This window comes from Heptranchias perlo, chromosome 4, assembly GCF_035084215.1.
Source record: "Heptranchias perlo isolate sHepPer1 chromosome 4, sHepPer1.hap1, whole genome shotgun sequence".
NCBI lineage: Eukaryota > Metazoa > Chordata > Chondrichthyes > Hexanchiformes > Hexanchidae > Heptranchias > Heptranchias perlo.
This window is the reverse complement of record NC_090328.1, coordinates 66956828-66976367: the sequence shown is the minus strand read 5'-3', so window position 1 is coordinate 66976367 and position 19540 is coordinate 66956828. Positions and strand designations below refer to the sequence as shown.

The 19540-nt window shown below is 43.2% G+C and overlaps 1 protein-coding gene across 1 annotated transcript in view; it reads right to left on the bottom strand.

Moving 5' to 3' along the window:
- tmc1 (transmembrane channel-like 1) overlaps positions 1 to 19540 on the bottom strand; it is an 83872-nt gene that overhangs the window by 37054 nt on the left and 27278 nt on the right. The window contains exons 6-9 of the mRNA XM_067982198.1: positions 16920 to 17026; positions 9961 to 10059; positions 9630 to 9772; positions 3485 to 3629 (exon numbers count right to left, since the gene is read on the bottom strand). Coding sequence (XP_067838299.1) covers positions 3485 to 3629; positions 9630 to 9772; positions 9961 to 10059; positions 16920 to 17026 — 494 coding nt within the window. The remainder of the gene's footprint in view (positions 1 to 3484; positions 3630 to 9629; positions 9773 to 9960; positions 10060 to 16919; positions 17027 to 19540) is intronic.

Here is a 19540-nt window from a genome sequence, read left to right as displayed (position 1 = left end):
ATGTGGATGCAGCCTGGTATCCTGCATGGGCCAAGCATCACTTACAGTACAATAAATTACTTTGTGCCAGTTAGGTCTACTGATCATCTGGTGGGATTTCTCCTATTTCTGATCTTCATGCTGCCCCTCAGCGACATGATCCGAAAACACGACGTCAGGTTCCACATGTACGCTGATGACACCCAGCTCTACCTCACCACCATCTTGTCGACACCTCCATTGCCTCTGATTTGTCAAGCTGCTTGTCCGACATCCAGTGCTGGATGAGCAAAAATTTCCTCCAACTAAATATTAGGAAGATCGAAGCAATTGCCTTTAGTCCCCACCACAAACTCCATTCTCTGGCCACCGACTCCATCCCTCTCCCTGGCCACTGTCTGAGGCAGTAGTAGACTGTTCGCAACCTTGGTGTCCCTGAGATGAGCTTCAGACCCCACATCCACTCCATCACCAAGACCACCTACTTCCACCTCTAATATCGCCCACCTCCACCCCACCTCAGCTCATCTGCTGCTGAAACCCTCATCCATGCCTTTGTTACCTCTAGACTCGACTATTCCAATGCTGTCCTGGCCAGCCTCCCACCTTGCAACCTCTGTAAACTTGAGTTCATCCAAAACTCTGCTGTCCATATCCTAACTCCCATTTACCCCTGAACCCTGTGCTCACTGACCTACATCGGCTCCCTTGGTCCGGCAACACCTCGATTTTAAAATTCTCATCCTTGTTTTCAAATCCATCCATTGCCTCGCCCCTCCCTATCTGCAAACTCCTCCAGCCCTACAACTGTCTGAGATCTCTACACTCCTCCAATTCTGGCCTCCTGTGCATTTCCGATTATAATTGCTCCACCATTGGTGGTCGTGCCTTCAGTTGCCTCGGCCCTAAACTCTGGAATTCCCTCCCTAAACCTCTCCACCTCTCTACCTCTCTCTCCTCCATTAAGATGCTCCTTAAAACCTACCTCTTTGTCCAAGCTTTGACCTGTCCTAATATCTCCTTATGTGGCTCGGTGTCAAATTTTGTTTGATAACACTCCTGTGAAGCACCTTGGGACGTTTTACCACATTAAAGGTGCCATATAAATGCAAGTTGTTGTTATTGCATTTTGTATTAGTAATAATAATGCATAAAACACACACGAGAAAGCTTATGAAAAAGGGAATGAATAAATGAATCATCAAATAAAGGTTGCTCTTGTTAGTTAAACTTAAACCAATATCTGTACTTAATGCTGTTAGCAATGTGTGTTAGATACTGATCTTAAACACAAATGTGGAAAATATGATGGCATTGAAAAAGGTGCAAAAGATGTTGTATATTTAGTCATACATGAATTAAAATTTGATAATTTTGTTGTGGATAATAACATAAAAATTGTTAGTCATTTGCTCAAGCTACATCCGTGGGATCCTAATATGAAAATACAATTAGAAATACTTATGGTCACTAGGTAGAGAGTGATAAGTGGAACAGGCTAGGAACAGAAGACAGGATCTGTCCTAGGTTTCTTTTTGTCCATTATTAATAAATGATATGGAAGAGGGCACTTTTAGAAATATCGGGGGAGAAATCGGTCATCATTGCGCCCATTTTTGGATGGAAATTGGGGGCAAAAATGACCAATTTTTTTGGGCTTTGCCCTGTGCCCCAAGGATGCCATAGAAATATCCAATGCCATATTGGCCTTGGATAATTTTCAGGCATCCAAGATGGCTACTTAAAACAGTATTAGTTCCTTTGCATATGCTAATTATGCCTGTTTCAGAACCCCTCAGGGAAATTGGGCTGCCTTAAATGAAGCAGGTTGCTCTACTCAAGTTTACTGGACGGCCACCAAAAAGTTAAGTTCGATTTTTTTTAAACCTCGTGAAGCCAGGAGGAGCAGGAGTGCTCCTCCCAGTTCCACAGCACTCCTAACGGCCTCTGAGGGCTGTGATCGGCAGATACCAACAGCTCACCAAACTTATTGAAATGAGGCCAAGGCCCAATTTTGGGCCAGTCTCAGGCCTTCCGGCTCTGGCGCGCACTGCAAGTGGGCCCAGACAAATATCTACCCCATAAAGTTTTGTAAGATTGATAACATTCAAAGCGATCTGAATGAATTGCATCCAGGCTACGGAATATCAGATAGCTTTTAATGTAAATAAGTTTACACTAACACAAATTACAACAGGAAGCATGAAAACAGCACAGTGAATGAAAGAAAGAAAGAAAGGCTTGCATTTTTGTCGCGCCTTTCACAACCTCAGGATGTCCTTAAGCGCTTTACAGCCAATTAAATACTTTTGCATTGTAGTCACTGTTAAAATGCAGGAAACGCGGCAGCCAATTTGCACACAGCAAGCTCCCACAAACAGTAATGTGATAAATGACCAGATAATCTGTTTTTAAGTGATGTTGGTTGAGGGATAAATATTGGCCAGGACACTGGAAAGAATTCCCCTGCTCTTCTTCGAAATAGTGCCATGGGATCTTTTACATCCACCTGAGAAGGCAGATGGGGTCTCAGTTTAACGAATCATCCGAAAGACGGCAACTCCAACTTGTAGCACTCCCTCAGTACTGCACTCCCTCAGAATGGGTGTTGATTATCAAAAGAGGAAGAAGAAAAGGACACAGGTGTGATCGGTAAGAATTTTCTGAAAGTATTAAATCAACCCAAGACCTGTCATCAAATTATTAATTAATAAAAAGGATGCATGGTAAGGAGTTTTGATTATGTTAATTTTAACCCCATATAACTTGTTGTGAAGGCCACATTTAGAATATTATATGTAATATGTATGCAGCAAAGGGACACTGATGCATTGAACATAATTCAGAGAAGAATGACAAGGATAATTGTATGATTTAGAACTCTTAAGTTGTCAAGTTGTTAAGTTGTGCAGAACTGAGCTTGCTGTGACTGGAAGAAAGCAAGGTGAAAGGGGACATTATATAGTCTTTAAAATGAGGAGAGGTTTGGAGAATATAGATGCTTCTGGGATTATAAATGATTCATTAGTAGGATGTGACCGGTTAGAGTTGAATAATGTGGCTTTTAGGTAACATTAATATATTGGAGTTTTGTTCATTTATCTTCAATGATGGGAAGTAATTTCACAGAGCTGCAGAGCCTTTTTGGAGATTTTACCTGCGGACAGTTACCTTCTTCAGGCGACTGAGTAGGATGGGTAGAGTGTATGACAGGGCAAACTATATGATCTGTGAAGGTCATGGACTTGGTACTCGAAATAACCTTTTCTTCTTTCATACTTATGTTGTTATGTTAACCAGCTCCGTATACTATTAACATGATATACAGATAAATTAAATAATTTGCACAAACTATGGACATGCTTTAATACTTACTGTATGGACCATTACTAAAATCTATTCACTAAAGAGAATAATTTGAAACCTGAAGTAATATGCTAAGTATTAATATTCACCTATGGATTTTTATAAACCTATAAATGACAACTGCAAAGTAATACAGTACCTTAAAGCTGGTCGTGATGGAAGCAAATTTATTGTCTGCTGTTTCTGCATTGCCAATCAAGTAGTCCCAGCTTGTAAACATCTTCCAACTAAAGTTAAAACTTGTGTCGTCTCCACCGCCCTCCTCATTCGCATTGCTTGCCATTCTGAGGAGTACATGAAAGTGTTATAGCTTTATCTTCTTGTTGTATTTAGGCTAATTTATTATCATGCTCAAAGAAACAGGAAGTATGCCACTAAGTGATGTAACACTGTCAATCTAGCAACTGCCAGCTGCTAGGTATTCAGGGGCACTTTAGATACTACAGGATGAAAGCAAGTAGACCACCCTGCCTCTTAAATTTAGTTCATTTAATTTGTGATGTGCCAATACAGAGGGAGAATAGACAAACACACAGAACTAATGAACCCTCCTGGGGGTATGCATGCAGTGACTTATAAAATGCCAAATATTCCACAGAAGAATGGAATATACATGGCATCCATCCACAACATAGTGGCCTAGAAATTCAGCTGCGCAGCACACATTTTTCAGGCACTAACATGGCTACTAAGCCCCCAATATGGCAGGCAGGAAGCGTGTGCACATTTCCGACCAGAAGTGCGCGCCATCATTTTGAGAACGGATGTTGCGTTGGGAGGAGAAGCACAACCGGGCAACATTTAAAGGCAAGAATAATTTATTCAAATTAGGGTCTTGTGCTTCTTGCAGGACCCGTTCTCGATTTTAGAATGTCTCAGTGTTTCACTCGCCACGTGCTGAACTCGCACAGCATAACGTGGTGCTAGCCTGCAGGAAGGCCCCCGACCAGCGCTATTTGAAGGGATTGTGCAGTACTTACAGGTTAGTTGCTGCTTTATAATTTCAGGCTGCTGCTTGACTTCTTGGCATTTTTTTGGTGTTTTATCTCTCTAGAAACTTCACTATGTCTACACAGAGAAAGATTTTGCTGGTCTTGCACTGTTATAGTAATTTGCCTCAGAAATAGTTTGGCTGCAGTCATGGGTGGCCTCATAGGGTTGCCTTCGAGGCTGGAGGATAAGGGGCAGCAGCAAGGAAGACGCCACAGAGCAGGAGCAGCTGCCACAAGAGGAAGGAGGAGGCACTGCGCAGGAGGCATATCCACAGCGCATATTCAGGGAGCACTTCTCCTACATTAGTTTTACTCAGGAACAATGTATGAGGCACCGTCCCTTCACCAAGGAGGCTATTACTGAGCTATGTCACCTGCTGCAGCCACAACTCGAGCCTCAGACCAGGACATGGACAGCACTGCCTGTGACTGTCAAGATCACCTTGGCTCTAAACTTTTATGCCACGGAGCCTGTCAGGCTACAACAGATGATATCAGCAACATCTCACAGTTCACAGTACACCAATGTATCAGGAAGGTCACCGTAGCTCTCTACACCACGAGGAACACCTACCTCACCTTCCCCGTGGACAGAGCAAAGCAAAATGAGAGAGCACCATGTTTTGCATGGCAGGCATGGCAGGCTTCCCCAAGGTGCAGGATGCCATTGACTGCACACACATTGTGTACTCCCTATCACCAGCCTGGCATCTTTTTCAGCCCGTGGCAGTCCTCTGTGCCAACCAGGCCACCAAGTTATAGGCTGGCTATTGGGCAACAAGGGCAATCTCCTCCAGACATGGCTTGTGACTCCTGTCAGGAACCCACGCACAGCTGCAGAGCACGCCTACAACGAGAGCCATGCTGCCACAAGGAACATTACTGAACAAATAATTGGCATGCTCAAGCAACACTTCCACTGCCTAGACCATTCCAGAGGATCTTTGCAGTACACCCCTGCTTGTTTTTAACTGCCCACCCGCTGGTTTCCGCCATACCGATAGGGTTAAAATCAACCCCCCCCCCCATCCCAATTCTCCCACCAAGCTACAGAAAATGGATTTAACAGCATAAATGCTGGGAGCCATCTCACAGTCACTAAGCTGTCAAGAAACGCAAGCAGTTAAGAGATGGAAAATTCTGAGTTTAAACCCTTAGAGCGTGGAATAACTTATCCTTGGGCAGTTGGAGCCCATGATGAAGAAAGCATCATTCCTATAATTGTCATCAGCACTCAAAAATATTCAAAAAAGGAAACATAAGTAATTAGGGGGAAAAAGCAAAAGGATGTTAAAGCTGGCAATTCTTCATAATTACATTTTAAAGTGGCACTAGGGGTGGGACTTATGTTTCAATGGAAAAAATATACCATTGTGTTATTTAAAAGGGTAATATTTATTTTATGATTTTCCCCATATCCTCAGTTACATAATATTTACAGCATAGAAACAGGCCATTCAGCCCAACAGATCTATGCCGCTGTTTATGCTCCACCCAAGCCTCCTCCCACCTTACTTCCTCTAACCCTATCAACATATCTTTCTAATCCTTTCTCCTTCATGTACTTACGTAACTGCACCTTAAATACATCTACGCTATTCATCTCAACTACTCCATGCGGTAGCAAGTTCCACATTCTAACCACTCTCTTGAGCAAAGAAGTTTCTCCTGAATTCCTTACTGGATTTATTAATGACTATGTTATATTTATGGCCCCTCATTTTGGACTGACCCACAAGTGGAACTATCTTCTCTACATCTACTCTATAACTTTAAAGACCTCTATCAGGTCACCTCTCAGCCTTCTCTTTTCTAGAGAAAAGAGCCCAGCCTGTTCTGTCTTTCTAGAGTTAGGTCTCCACATGCTGTTCATCCAAAATCAAGAAGGCAGTTCCCAGGCCTACAGAAATGCTGCTCTGAAGCTGCCCAGCAACAGATGCAGGAGGGTGGCTTGTGTTGAAATTCCCTCCAATTTTCCCTTCCCTGCGAGAAATGCCTTTCCCTTCTTCTTCGTAGTGACATAGATGAGGTTAACAACTCTGAGGTATGAACCCGTCTCAGTAATGCATTGGTGTTGCATGTACTGCACCATCTCCTCAACCTTTCACAAATTTGGCGTTGAAGCACCACCTTGTATCACCCTTGAGTCAAGGGACAAAGTTTTGAGTCCAGGTTGAACAACAGCAAGCTCCCCTCCCTGTCTTAGATGCAGAGATGCAGGAGAGGGCCGACAAGGGGAGAAAGCTAACTGGTCACAATTTTTAAAAAATACATACGTACTTATTTTCAAAAAAATGTAAAATTGTTTTTTGTCATTTTAATAGGGAGAAAAGCATTATGGTCAACTCAACTAAATTGTCAGCTAATGGTCCCTGAACATCAAAGCTTCCAGGATATATTTAAATGCCAGCCTATGAGTCCTTGTTCCCACTGAAACCATTAAAATAAATGGAATAAATGGTGCTCCTGATATTTCTCTCCGTGGTGCTTGCGGATCATTCGGTTCTGAGCTGCTAAGAGAAGAAAAAGGGGTGGAGACCTGCTACATTGGGTCTCTGCCTCTTTTACATTGCCCCGGGATTTCAAGAGTTTTTTCAAAGAAGAGGACCTAGCCCTTCACATACAACATGCGCAGGACAAGGGCAGCCCAGAAAATGAGGCAGTAGGGGGTTTATCTCATCCTCCCGTCTCACTTTCCTCCATCTTTGCTGGGAGGATGCTAGGGTGTTTGAAGAAGCTGTCATCAGCCTTGTAATTGAGCCCCCTTAGATTGCGAGGTCTGAGGGGCCCAGGCAACAAGGCAGGGGATACTTGAGGAGGTAAGTCCTACCTTTTTTTGCAACCATTTCATTAATCTTTGGCACTGGAGGTCTTCTGGCCACTCTTTTCCAACAACAGCCAAGTTGCTCCAAGGCCAGCAGCCAGTCCCAAACTATAGGCCTCTCAGATCTGCAGCTGTATCTGTGTTACAAGCACAAGGCGCTGCCAGGGGATGAACCTTCACCAACAGATGCGGCCAGGCCATGATAATGATCCAGCCCAGCAAATTCAGTTATTCTGAGGCCTGGACAGAGACATTGCACTTTGGGCAGACTGCACCTGTCCAGTACATGGGCAAAGGGGAGAAGGATGATAAGGGTGAATATCTCAGCAGTGTTACTGCATTGATTTGTATAGATTATTTCAATTAAGAGAAAGCACTTCCTAACTCTGACGAGATATTTAGCAAAATAAGACATGAGAAAAAAGTGGTATAATTTAGCAAGAAGTGCTGACACACCAGTTTTCCTTGTTTACTCTGAGAATTCCTAAACTTCCAAAAATCTGTTAAAAAACTTGAATAAAAAGTAAGAAAAAAGCTGCAGTTTACTTGTTCAGGTCATCGCTAAAGGAACTTATACAGCTGCAGTTAAGGTAAAAACTGATTAGACCTGCCTATCTTTACTGAATTTAATGACCCAGAATAGAGCCCCACAGAATGCCACTTGTCACTGCCACCACCCCCCCAATGCACCTACACAACCCAGCTATTTCCATTTATCATCACTTTTTGCTTTCTATAGCCAAATGAGTTTTCAAGCCACTTAACCAAATTACCATTTAATCCATGAGCATTAATCTTTAAAGAACATAAGGAAGCATAACATTAGAAAAGATGATCATGCAAAACTCCAAAATATTTAACCAGCTGCTGAACTCCACTATTCAACCCTGCTGCAAAAGTTTCACTAACCCGTTTGGCCAGATTGAATATACAGATCATTAATTGTGGCACTGAATATTACCAAAACACAGTATTAGATTCAAGCCACGTTAGTTATTCTTAAATGCATTAACATTAATTTTCAATGAGAAAAAGTGTAAAAAAACAAGTAAAATCAGGAATGATTTGTTGATTGGAATTTTACAGTGCTCATTATGATTTACACAGTTATGACAATGAACTGGTATCACTGGACTGGGTTTGAAGAAAATCACTCCCAGATGGTGTTGACCTACATTTAAGTTTGCAGTGTTTATTTTCTTTGGACTTTCAGCACTATCTCATAGTCACACGGTGTTTTCTGGATGAACACAGTGCAATATATACAGTTTAAGAAAGGTCTTCACAGATTTATTTTTAAATATATAAATGTATGTATTTCTTTTCTTTTTATGTACTCAGTGAAATGAAAAACAAAAGTGAAATTCAAAGCATTATACTGTGACAGCCAGAATTAAGCGGCAAGAATGTTCCAGTGGATATGATAGTTATGTTCCAGTTATGATATGCACGCATCAGTACTGTAATCAGGACTCATTGTTAGAAATGTGTGTTTTCTATGCATTAGTGAGCTAGATGCTCTCACCAGTGCAGCTCCATAGTGATCTATTGTTATATATTTGTATTTTTCCAGCTAATTAAAACAATAATGAGAAGAAGCGGGTACCAGAGATTTAGTGGAACACAGTAGCTGCAATATATGAAATTGGTATTAATGTGGAAGTGACAGGTTGAAAAATGCTGCTGTCAGGTTATACTAAAGTGCTGCTGAATCAGTGCCAATGTGAGGCCAACCCCAGAGGGGGCTCATTTAGAGCATGTAAAGTGACCAATTTGGCACCTGTGATTTGATTGGATTATAAAATTGCACATTGGATTGTGGCTGAGTAGTGAGTCAATCTGATCTCTTTGTGTCATCATAACCCAGACAAGAATTGCTGGTAATGGGGTTAGCTCTATTACAGCTACTGATTTTCTCAATATAATTGTCCTAGTTCTCAGAAAATGATAGGCATGATGGAACCAGCTGCAGCTTCAATTGTCAGCTTGGTTTGACCTGATCTGACCTCAGTCCATCAATCCCAAACTAGAACCATTATCATCACAGTTGGAATTGATAGTAGAAAAATAAAGCTCAATTCATTTTTTTGTCAGTTTGGTGTTTTCATTTTTTTAATCCAATATAGAACATAGAATTCTACTGCTTTTCATGAAATCTTGTTGCATCCAACTGGACAGGCTTGGGTTTATTTGAGATTTTGGTCCAATCCTGCACACATCACTAATATTTAGATGCTACAGTGCTCACTCCTAATATACAGATATTATTACACTTACCCCAATATACAGATGATACCATGTTCACTAGTAATGTCAACTGAGTTCATCAATAAAATCTTACATAGTGTCTATGGTTTATTAAGATATCATCTTGAACCAATTACATAATTGTGCATATATAAGATAAACAATAAAATTATTACAAAAAAACATGAGGACAGAAATCTAATCAGGAAGATGGAACTTACGTTCTAATCACCACCATGAAGCTGTATGCTATTGTACCAACTCCCACCAGGAAGTAGCCCAAGGGTAGCCTGAACTTCAGCCATCCAATTGACCGCTGGTGATTATAGTAACCATAAAAAAGAACAGAATATTGCGCATAGCCCTGGTAAAATTATAAAGATTTTTTTTAAGAGTTATTCACAAAAACTATGTCAGCAAATTAGGTACTCTAAAGTCTACATTTACCTTACTATAAACTAGGTTTTAAAAAAAATAATGATCTTGTATTCCGGCATAAATAGTTACACACGTCTTCCCCGTGGCAATTGTTCTAACAAGAATTAAACTTACCCCAAAGTCCCACAATGTGGCAAAATTCATGGCTGAGTCTTGCTCACTCTTTGGGACAGTTTTTCTAGGCATGCTACCATACGGCTTTCCCATCAGAGCCTAAAGTCAAAATATGAAAATACTGAAACTATTCCTTAGAAAGCGAAAAATGTCAATTGCATATAAACATTCAGAAATATTTTTCCATTGACAACAATTGATAATTGACAGTATTATAGAATCATAGAAGTTTACAACATGGAAACAGGCCCTTCGACCCAACATGTCCATGTCGCCCAGTTTATACCACTAAGCTAGTCCCAATTGCCTGCACTTGGCCCATATCCCTCTATACCCATCTTACCCATGTAACTGTCCAAATGCTTTTTAAAAGACAAAATTGTACCCGCCTCTACTACTGCCTCTGGCAGCTCGTTCCAGACACTCACCACCCTTTGAGTGAAAAAATTGCCCCTCTGGACCCTTTTGTATCTCTCCCCTCTCACCTTAAATCTATGCCCCCTCGTTATAGACTCCCCTACCTTTGGGAAAAGATTTTGACTATCTACCTTATCTATGCCCCTCATTATTTTATAGACTTCTATAAGATCCCCCCGAAACCTCCTACTCTCCAGGGAAAAAAGTCTCAGCCTATCCAACCTCTCCCTATAAGTCAAACCATCAAGTCCCGGTAGCATCCTAGTAAATCTTTTCTGCACTCTTTCTAGTTTAATAATATCCTTTCTATAATAGGGTGACCAGAACTGTGTACAGTTCTGGTCACCCTGTATTATGGGAATGTCTGTCTTTAAAAAAAAAATCAAAATTTCTTTGGTAAACAACAATGCCAAATCAAGACAGTAAACAACACAGATGAAGTTAATGATCCCAAAGGGCTATAGGCTTGAGGTATTCTAAGTTCTAACCAAAGGTATTAAGGGATATGAGGCATTCTGGACGCCATTTTAGGTCGTTAGAAAGCTTCATAGCGCCTACAAAATGGCCCAATTTATAGCTCATTGCCTTAACCTCGCATAGTTGAACATGACTTAAAGGGTATGAAAGGCCTCCCACCAGCGCTATTTAAAGAGAACACGCAGGAGTTACAGGTTAGTTGCTGGATTATTTCTTCTGGCTGCTGGTGCATTTGTACGTTTTTTTGGATAAAGTTTCAACACTCTACAGGGAGTGGGCTGGCTTGCTGACAGGTACCACAAGGGCACTGGCGGAGTGGCGGTGGTGGGAGCAGGAATGCTGTCATCCTGAGAGAGGACAGCAGGTTCGTGTTCCATGGAGCCACTGACACTTGCTTCCTCTTGTTATGCACCACCTACTCCTGTAAGAAAGAGGGAAGTGTGTCAGTGAATGTCCTGCAAGATGTTTGGGTGATGTGGCTGTAATGATTGAATAGCTACCAGTGTGTATGAACTGTGAGTTGTGGGTGTGAGGCTTGCAACAGAGAGGGTGAGATAATGCATATGATTTAAACAGTTGAGTACTGACTGAAAGAGATTGTTGGTAGGTGGGTGATGTGGGGGTAGTGAATTGAGCAGTGGTGCAGTTGGTACGATATGCCACTTGAAGCTTGAACTCACTCACCTTGACAACTCATTTTAAATCATTGAACATCATCCTGCACTGCAGTCATGTTCTTGGAGCTATACTCCTGGCAATTACCTCCTCCCCTACTTCCTCCCACTGATCCTTGAGCATATGTCTGAAGGGCCTCCTGCCCCCCTTGTGGATACAGGATGCCCTTCTTCTCTCCACCTCTTGCACCAGGGCCTCCAGTGCATCATCAGAGTACCTTGGTGCACGCACTCTCCCAGGCACAGCCATTCTTCAAAGAATAACAGCACAGATTCAGTTTTGAAACGACTCCCATCACTTCTTGCAGCCACAATGCACCTCCCCTTTAAGAAGTGCAATATTGAGCCCCCTGCTGATGCGTGCACCCAATCAACAACGGAGGTAGCGCTGGCTGCACGCATCAATAATTTAAAACAGCAGGCGGCATGAATGTAACGTGCTGCCTGCATCGCAACAACTGGCCACGGGTTAGTCACGCACTGCACTTCAAGGGGGGTCCAGAGAAGGATATATAGCCTCCAATAGAGGAAATCCCCAATATCACATGAGTACATAAAAAAGCATCAGATAGCAATACTCTAAGTTCCTTTGCATATAAAAGCAGCATAAGGCAAATACATAAGCCCTTATTTTAATTTGGGTGGAGAGGCGAGCAACTGGCTCGCCCCCACTCACTGATGTGAGGCCCAAGCTATTTTAACCTCAGGTCCTCATTAACACAGTCCAGGCCCAACTCTCACCCGAACCCAGCAACAAAGACATGAGGCCGCCAGGCGGGAACAGGGCAAGCACAGTAGGATGCTGCCACCAAGAACCCATGGGAATAGTCCCTAGCAGTCAGTTAAGTGGATCGAAGGGGCTCCTGACAAGATTTTCTTTGGTAACGGCATGGTGCCATTCGTTCATTATCGCTGGGTCATTTTCCTGGAATTCCCTTCCTAACACCATTGTGGGAGCGCCACCACCACAAGGTCTGCAGCAGTTCACAAAGAAGACTACCACAATCTTTTCAAGATAACTAGGGATGGGCAATAAATGTGGCCTTGCCAGCATCGCCCTTACTCTGAGAACAAACAAAAAAAAACTTTGACTCCACACAGGATTGTATTCCAAAAGGCAGAGGTAAAAAACAGGGCAGAGAATCATTACACAAGATTCCCATCCATTTTCACGGCCATTGTATTTCCTGGCATCACCAAGAACAGGTGGGTTGGAGGCAGGTGGGGAGTGAAAATCATTGATTTTTGGAGCATGAGCGCAACCCGACTCAAATGTGCCCACTCCGGGTTTAACCGAGGTGCGTTTGGATGCTTGCAAGTAACCTACTCGCTGTAGTCGGGACCTTAGTTAGTTCAGGTGGGCAGGTAGTTACAGCATCAATTAACGGTCTTTTTAAATTGAATTTTACTGATCGTTAAATTCAAGGCCTTCAGCACGGGCTTCCTGGGGCTCATGAATCTCACCAGTGAAAAGGAGGCGAGAAGAACCGGATCATGAGGCAACTGCCTTTATTGCATTGTTTGAGGACCACAGGTGCAGGACTGTTTCCTGCAGGCCCAAGAAGCTTACCTGCCGCGATTGGACCCCAGAGATCGGCCGAACCCCACTCCCGATGTCCGCGATCCCCCCGCGATAGCTGACACCCCACCCCAATGTCAGAGACGCCCCCCCCATGTCCAAGACGCACCCCCCATGTCCGAGACACCCCCCCCATGTCCGAGACCCCACGATGACCGAGACCACACGATGACTGAGATCCCCCCGCGATGGCCGAGACCCCACCCCAATGTCCAAGACCCCACCCCAATGTCCGAGACCCCCCTCCAATGTCTGGGACCCCCCCCGGATGTCCGAGACCACCCCTCAATGCCCAAGAACCCCCAATGTCCGAGACCACCCACCTGATGTCCGAGACCACCCCCCGATGTTCGAGGCCCCCCCCCCCGATGTCCGAGACCCCCTCCCCGATGTCCAAGAACCCCTCCCCGATGTCCGAGACGGCCCCCCAATGCCCGAGACCACCCACAATGCCCGTGACCAACCCCAATGCCCGAGACCCACCCTAATGGCAGAGTTCTCACCTCCAACGTTGGCTGAATGCTCACCTCCCCCGATGGATTCTGATCTCTCCCCAGCTGCTTTCCCACTTGACACTCAGCCAGCCTGTTAAACTGGCTGTCTGCTGGGCCCAAAACCCGGAAGTAAAATTTTTATCCTTCATTTGAGTTGTGATCGCAGATTCCAACCCGCCAACTTCACTTCCAGATTTCGCGTCCGATAAACTTCCCTCCCCCCACCCCCTACTCTCTTCCTGGCTCCAAGTCAAAATCCAGGCCCAGGAGTATCCGCCCAAATATGGGCAGGTGCATTTAAATAAGACATTAATGGCCATGCAATATCATATATCAAGAGTGCCAACATTACTGTCTCAGTAATACTGGACATAACTTGTTCCACTGGTATCCAGAGTTTATAGGCAATAGGAAACGTAGAACAAAGTTTAAATGGCCACTGTGGGCACTCTAACGGAGTGAGGAATGATTGCTCTGTGGAAATTCATTGAATTTTCCTTCAACAGTGAAGGAAAGAATATGGTCACCATTGGGGATACTGCCTGGCTCTCTAAGACAGTTATCCTGCAACAACAACTACTTCCCAGCCCCACGTCCAGTGGTGAGCTTCCAATCACATGATGGAAATACTGCTGGGATCCTACCCAAAATATTGGGCCAGAATTTGCTGTGAAAATAACAATGAGGCTAATGGCGCTCGCCGTTATTTATGCACAATTTCAGGCGCGGGGCAGATGCACGGTTAAACACAGATATCCAAAAGTTACTGTCCAAGTTGCGCCGTTCTGCCATTAGCTCCGCGAAAACGGTGTCTCGCTGTCTGCCTCACCATTGAAATGCATTGTATTCATAGAATCATAGAAAGGTTCCAGCATGGAAGGAGGCCATTTGGCCCATCGAGTCCATGCTGGCTCTATGCAAGAGCAATCCAACTAGTCCCACTCCCCTGCCCTATCCCCATAGCCCTGCAAGTTTTTTCCTTTCAAGTACTTATCCAGTTTCCTTTTGAAGGCCACGATTGAATCTGCCTCCACCACCCCTCCGGCAGTGCAGTCCAAATCCTAACCACTCGCTGCGTCAAAAAATTTTCCTCATGTCACTTTTGTTTCTTTTGCCAATCATCTTAAATCTATGCCCTCTGGTTATTGACCTTTCCGCCAATGGGAACAGTTTCTCTCTATCTACTCTGTCTAGACCCTTCATGATTTTAAATGCCTCTATCAAATCTCCTTGCAACCATCTCTGTTCCAAGGAGAACAACCCCAGCTTCTCCAATCTATCCACGTAACTAAAGTCCCTCATCCCTGGAATCATTCGAGTAAATCTTTTCTGAACCCTCTCTAAGGCCCAAAGTGCGGTGCCCAGAACTGGACATAATATTCCAATCGTGGTCGAACCAACGTTTTATAAAGGTTCATCATAACTCCCTTGCTTTTGTACTCTATACCTCTATTTATAAAGCTTTTAACCGCTTTCTCAACCTGCCCTGCCACTTTCAACGATTTGTGCACATATACCCCCAGATATCTCTGTTCCTGTAACGCTTTTAGAGTCGTGCCCTTTAGTTTATATTGTCTCTCCTCGTTCTTCCTACTGTATCCAGGGTGGTGGAGGCAGATTCAAACGTTGCTTTCAAAAGGGAACTGGATAAGTAATGTATCACTTTGCATTTTTCTGCGTTAAATTTCATCTGCCATGTGTCTGCCCATGCCACCAGCCTGTCTATATCCTCTTGAAGTCTATCACTATCCTCACTGTTCACTACACTTCCAAGTTTTGCATGAAATTGTTGTATTTGAGTGGTAGGTACGAACTAAACTCGCCACCAAGAGTTAAGTCAAGTCATTTCAGTCTAAGTACCCTTTTAACAACGTGATAAGTGTTAATTACTGCCAGTCAAGCTCTCTGTCACTGAAAATTAACTATTACAAGCATGGAGTCTCATTCGTTCACTTATTAATTGTTGTTGGAGATTTTAAAAATGTAAAATGTAAAATTTTTTAACTTTTTTGTTACTTTTCCTTTCTGTCTCATTTTTTGTTCTCTTAATCCAATCTTTCTTTCCCTCTCTTTATTTCTCTTCCTGTACCTGATTTGACATTGAATTCACACACTCTAATTTACACTTTTTTCTCAGTCCTTGCGCTGTTTATTTCTCAATCCTTCAATCTGATTGGTTAAGGAGATACACAGTTATTTTCCCTGTTCACTCAGGTCCCAGATGCCCTGTTTCCCTCGCTGCGACATCATCAGCTCACACTTTCAGTAACTACGGGTGGAACATTTCATTTTCTGGTCCCAGTGCTGAAGTGACGGGAACAGAATGCAGCAATCTTTGTAATCGCCAAAAATGCACAAGGCTGACCCTGCCAGATCTTTCAAGATCATCCTTTCATTTTGTATTCAAGGTGAGCTGGGAGTCCACCAAAAGGGGAAAGTCAGATGATTCAGTGCGTCATCAGTCCTAAACATCCATGCACCACAATTAAAGGGGTGTGGCTACTTAATGCTACTTGGCTGCATGTGATTTTCCTGAAGGCAGTGAAGGGTTTTATGTTTTCTTCAGCTTTTCTAAAGGCTGTATGGATAAAAATAAGTAGCTGACTTAAAAACAATGGATGAGAAAATGAATATGGAAACAGGAAACCAAATCCATAGGCATATCTTGGAATGATGATGTACCTGAACCACCATTTGATGGTTTGCAAAGTGACGGCACTGCTACATGAGATGAGGTGGAGATGCCGGTGATGGACTGGGGTTGACAATTGTAAACAATTTTACAACACCAAGTTATAGTCCAGCAATTTTATTTTAAATTCACAAGCTTTCGGAGGCTTCCTCCTTCGTTCACCTGACGAAGGAGGAAGCCTCCGAAAGCTTGTGAATTTAAAATAAAATTGCTGGACTATAACTTGGTGTTGTAAAATTGTTTACACATGAGATGAGCACAAGGAAGGTTGCCCTGTTTGGCTCTCCCAGGGCACAGTTGAAGAGTTGAAGACTTAAAAAATGGCCAGCTGAGGGAGCCTGGAATTTCCCTATACTTGCTGGCAGCCTAAGAACTAAACAAGAATTCTAAACAAGTTTCTATAACCAATTCTCACTTTTAGTATTAACAACAAAAACATTATATTGGTTAAGAGCATCTCTGGTAATAAAAAAGCAACTCATGCTGCTTTGATCAAATATCTAGGTCACAAAAACTGTTTATTATCTCATGAAAACCCATGAATTGTATCTAAAGAAACTCAGTAAAGTTTTAATTGAAAACATTTTAAATGAAAAAATAACCAAATGTGTTTTTTTTAAGTTTACCTCAGGGACCATGACCAAACCAAAGGTTAATCCAAACAGAACCATATTGATCCCATACATCCATCTCAAAAATATGAAATACGAAGCAACTGAAGAACCAAAGTGACCTGGTAAAGGAAAAAAAAACATTGTTACTGTAAGCTATGAAGAGTCATAGAGTCATAGAGTTAGAGTCATAGAGTTATACAGCACGGATAGAGGCCCTTCGGCCCATCGTGTCCGCGCCGGCCATCAAGCCCTGTCTACTCTAATCCCATATTCCAGCATTTGGTCCGTAGCCTTGTTAACTATTCCAGAATACGAGTTAGAGAAAATATGGAAATGACAAAAACATCTAGTTTGATAGCATCACAGTACCACAGCAATTGGAGAGGAAGGGAAACATAGGTTTGATGCCCATTCTTTGCTGATCCCAGCAGTGTTGTTGTGGGGAGGCATTGAGCAGAAGGCACATTCATGTCCATGATGAAGAAAAACGTCAAAGGAAGAATCCACCCTCAGCTGCTGCTACCTCCTAACAAACTGTTTCAGAGCAGCATGGCTGAAGCATGAGTCTCCACCCTGATCTTTTTCTCCCCCCCTTCCCCATCCACCACCAGGAGACACCGCAGCCTCTTCTCAATATGTCCCCTGATCTGGTACTAAAGAGAACAGCATTTATCCATCCCCACTCTGTGACGCTGAGTGCTCACATGCCAATGGTCAGGATCACCCTGGACTGTTCTTAACCCTGCCAGGCCTATAATCTTTGGATCACATATAATGATGGACAAGTCAGTGAGCCGATCACATCTGCTCAGATACAGTGCACTGCTAGCAAAAACCAGATCAGGGCATAGGAGAGTGAGAACAAGCATTTGAAGTTCCCTTGATGCAATCACATTATGAGCAAATACCCTGCCGCATCGCTCCTCCTAGGGTTAGGGACATAAGGATGCGATCCGAAGGCATACTGAACCTGTCCAGGGGTGGAGTAGAGCATTTGGTATTTTATCTTTTTTCCTGTCCATTGGGTTGCATGCAATGGTGCACAGAGGTATAGGGGTTGATTTTAACTCCCAATGAGTTTCAGGTGGGACGAATTCAAAATGCATTCACTGGCCCAGATTTCAGGCCCAGGATATTTTAATTCCTGGGCCTCATCTGTATATCGTTGGTCAGCTGCCTGTCTGAAACAGGAGGAAAGCAGCAGCTGGCTGGTGGGTGGGAGCGGAGGTTCGAGCAGCCGGAGGCCGCCGGCTCCTCCTGGCCTCAGAAAGGAAAGATTTCAGCTTACCTTGGGCGGGGGGGTGCCTCTTCATCCTCCCGATAGCTGCTGACCTACATCAATCTGGTGGAAAAGTTGTGGTGGCTTCTTCGCTCAGGCGCAAGTTAAAATCCAACTGGTTAGCATAAATTTGAGGTTCACGCCTGTTTCCGGCAGGTATTTTTTTTTTTTTTTTTTATTCGTTCACGGGATGTGGGCGTCGCTGGCAAGGCCGGCATTTATTGCCCACCCCTAATTGCCCTCGAGAAGGTGGTGGTGAGCCGCCTTCTTGAACCGCTGCAGTCCGTGTGGTGACGGTTCTCCCACAATGCTGTTAGGAAGGGAGTTCCAGGATTTTGACCCAACGACAATGAAGGAACGGCGATATATTTCCAAGTCGGGATGGTATGTGACTTGGAGGGGAACTCAGCCACCGAACTGCAGTTTAGCTGTTAAAATGGTGGCCAGCAGCACTCCAGCTGGAATAGGGTGGTGAGGCTTAATGTTCCATTTTAAAGGCACCCTGTCCCATTCCCGCCAAGCGGGTTGGGTTAAAACTCCCCCCATAGCTATAATTTCAATTGAAGATTTGCAGCACATTTTGCTGTCATATATGAAGGGCTGTTTGGGCCTCAATGGTGCTTGGATCCTAAATCAGAACACCAAGCTCCAAAGACAAAAGCTTGGTGTTCTGATTTAGCCTGGTCAGCCTGACACTTCAATGGAGTACAGAGGGAATGCTACATTGTTGGAGGTGCCTTCTTTTAGATGAGATTCAAGTAGATCCAATGCACTATTTGAAGAAGAGTAGGTAGTTCTAGTGTCCTGGCCAGCATTCCTTCCTTAACCAACATAACCAAAAACAGATTAACCTGTTTTTCATTCATTCATTTGCAGTTTGTGATATCTTGTGCAAAAATTAGCTGCTGCATCTGTGTACATAACTGTAACTACACTTCAAAAGTGATTCATTAGCTGTAAAGTGCTTTGGGACATCGTGAGGATGTGAAAAGCATGATATATGTATATATATGTGCAAGTTCTTTCTTTACCAACTTATGTTTATACTGTTGAGAGTTTTATTTTTTCTTGTAGCTTGTGGGTCAATCTAAAACAATCATGAAAAAAGAAAATAAAAAATACTACCTTACTTTTAATTAAATGCTTTTAGAACTTTAAAAATGTGCACATTTTAATTGGCAGACAATTTGATCTGTGACATTGCTCATGGACAGAAGTAACAAAATGGTATCTGTCATTCTGTAGCTATCCCACCACTTGCATCTCCTTTCTAATTCTCTCTGTCTCCCTCTTTATTTGGTTCATAGTTCTGTTGTCTTCTGTATCGCTCTGTTTGACTCCAACTCCTTTTCTC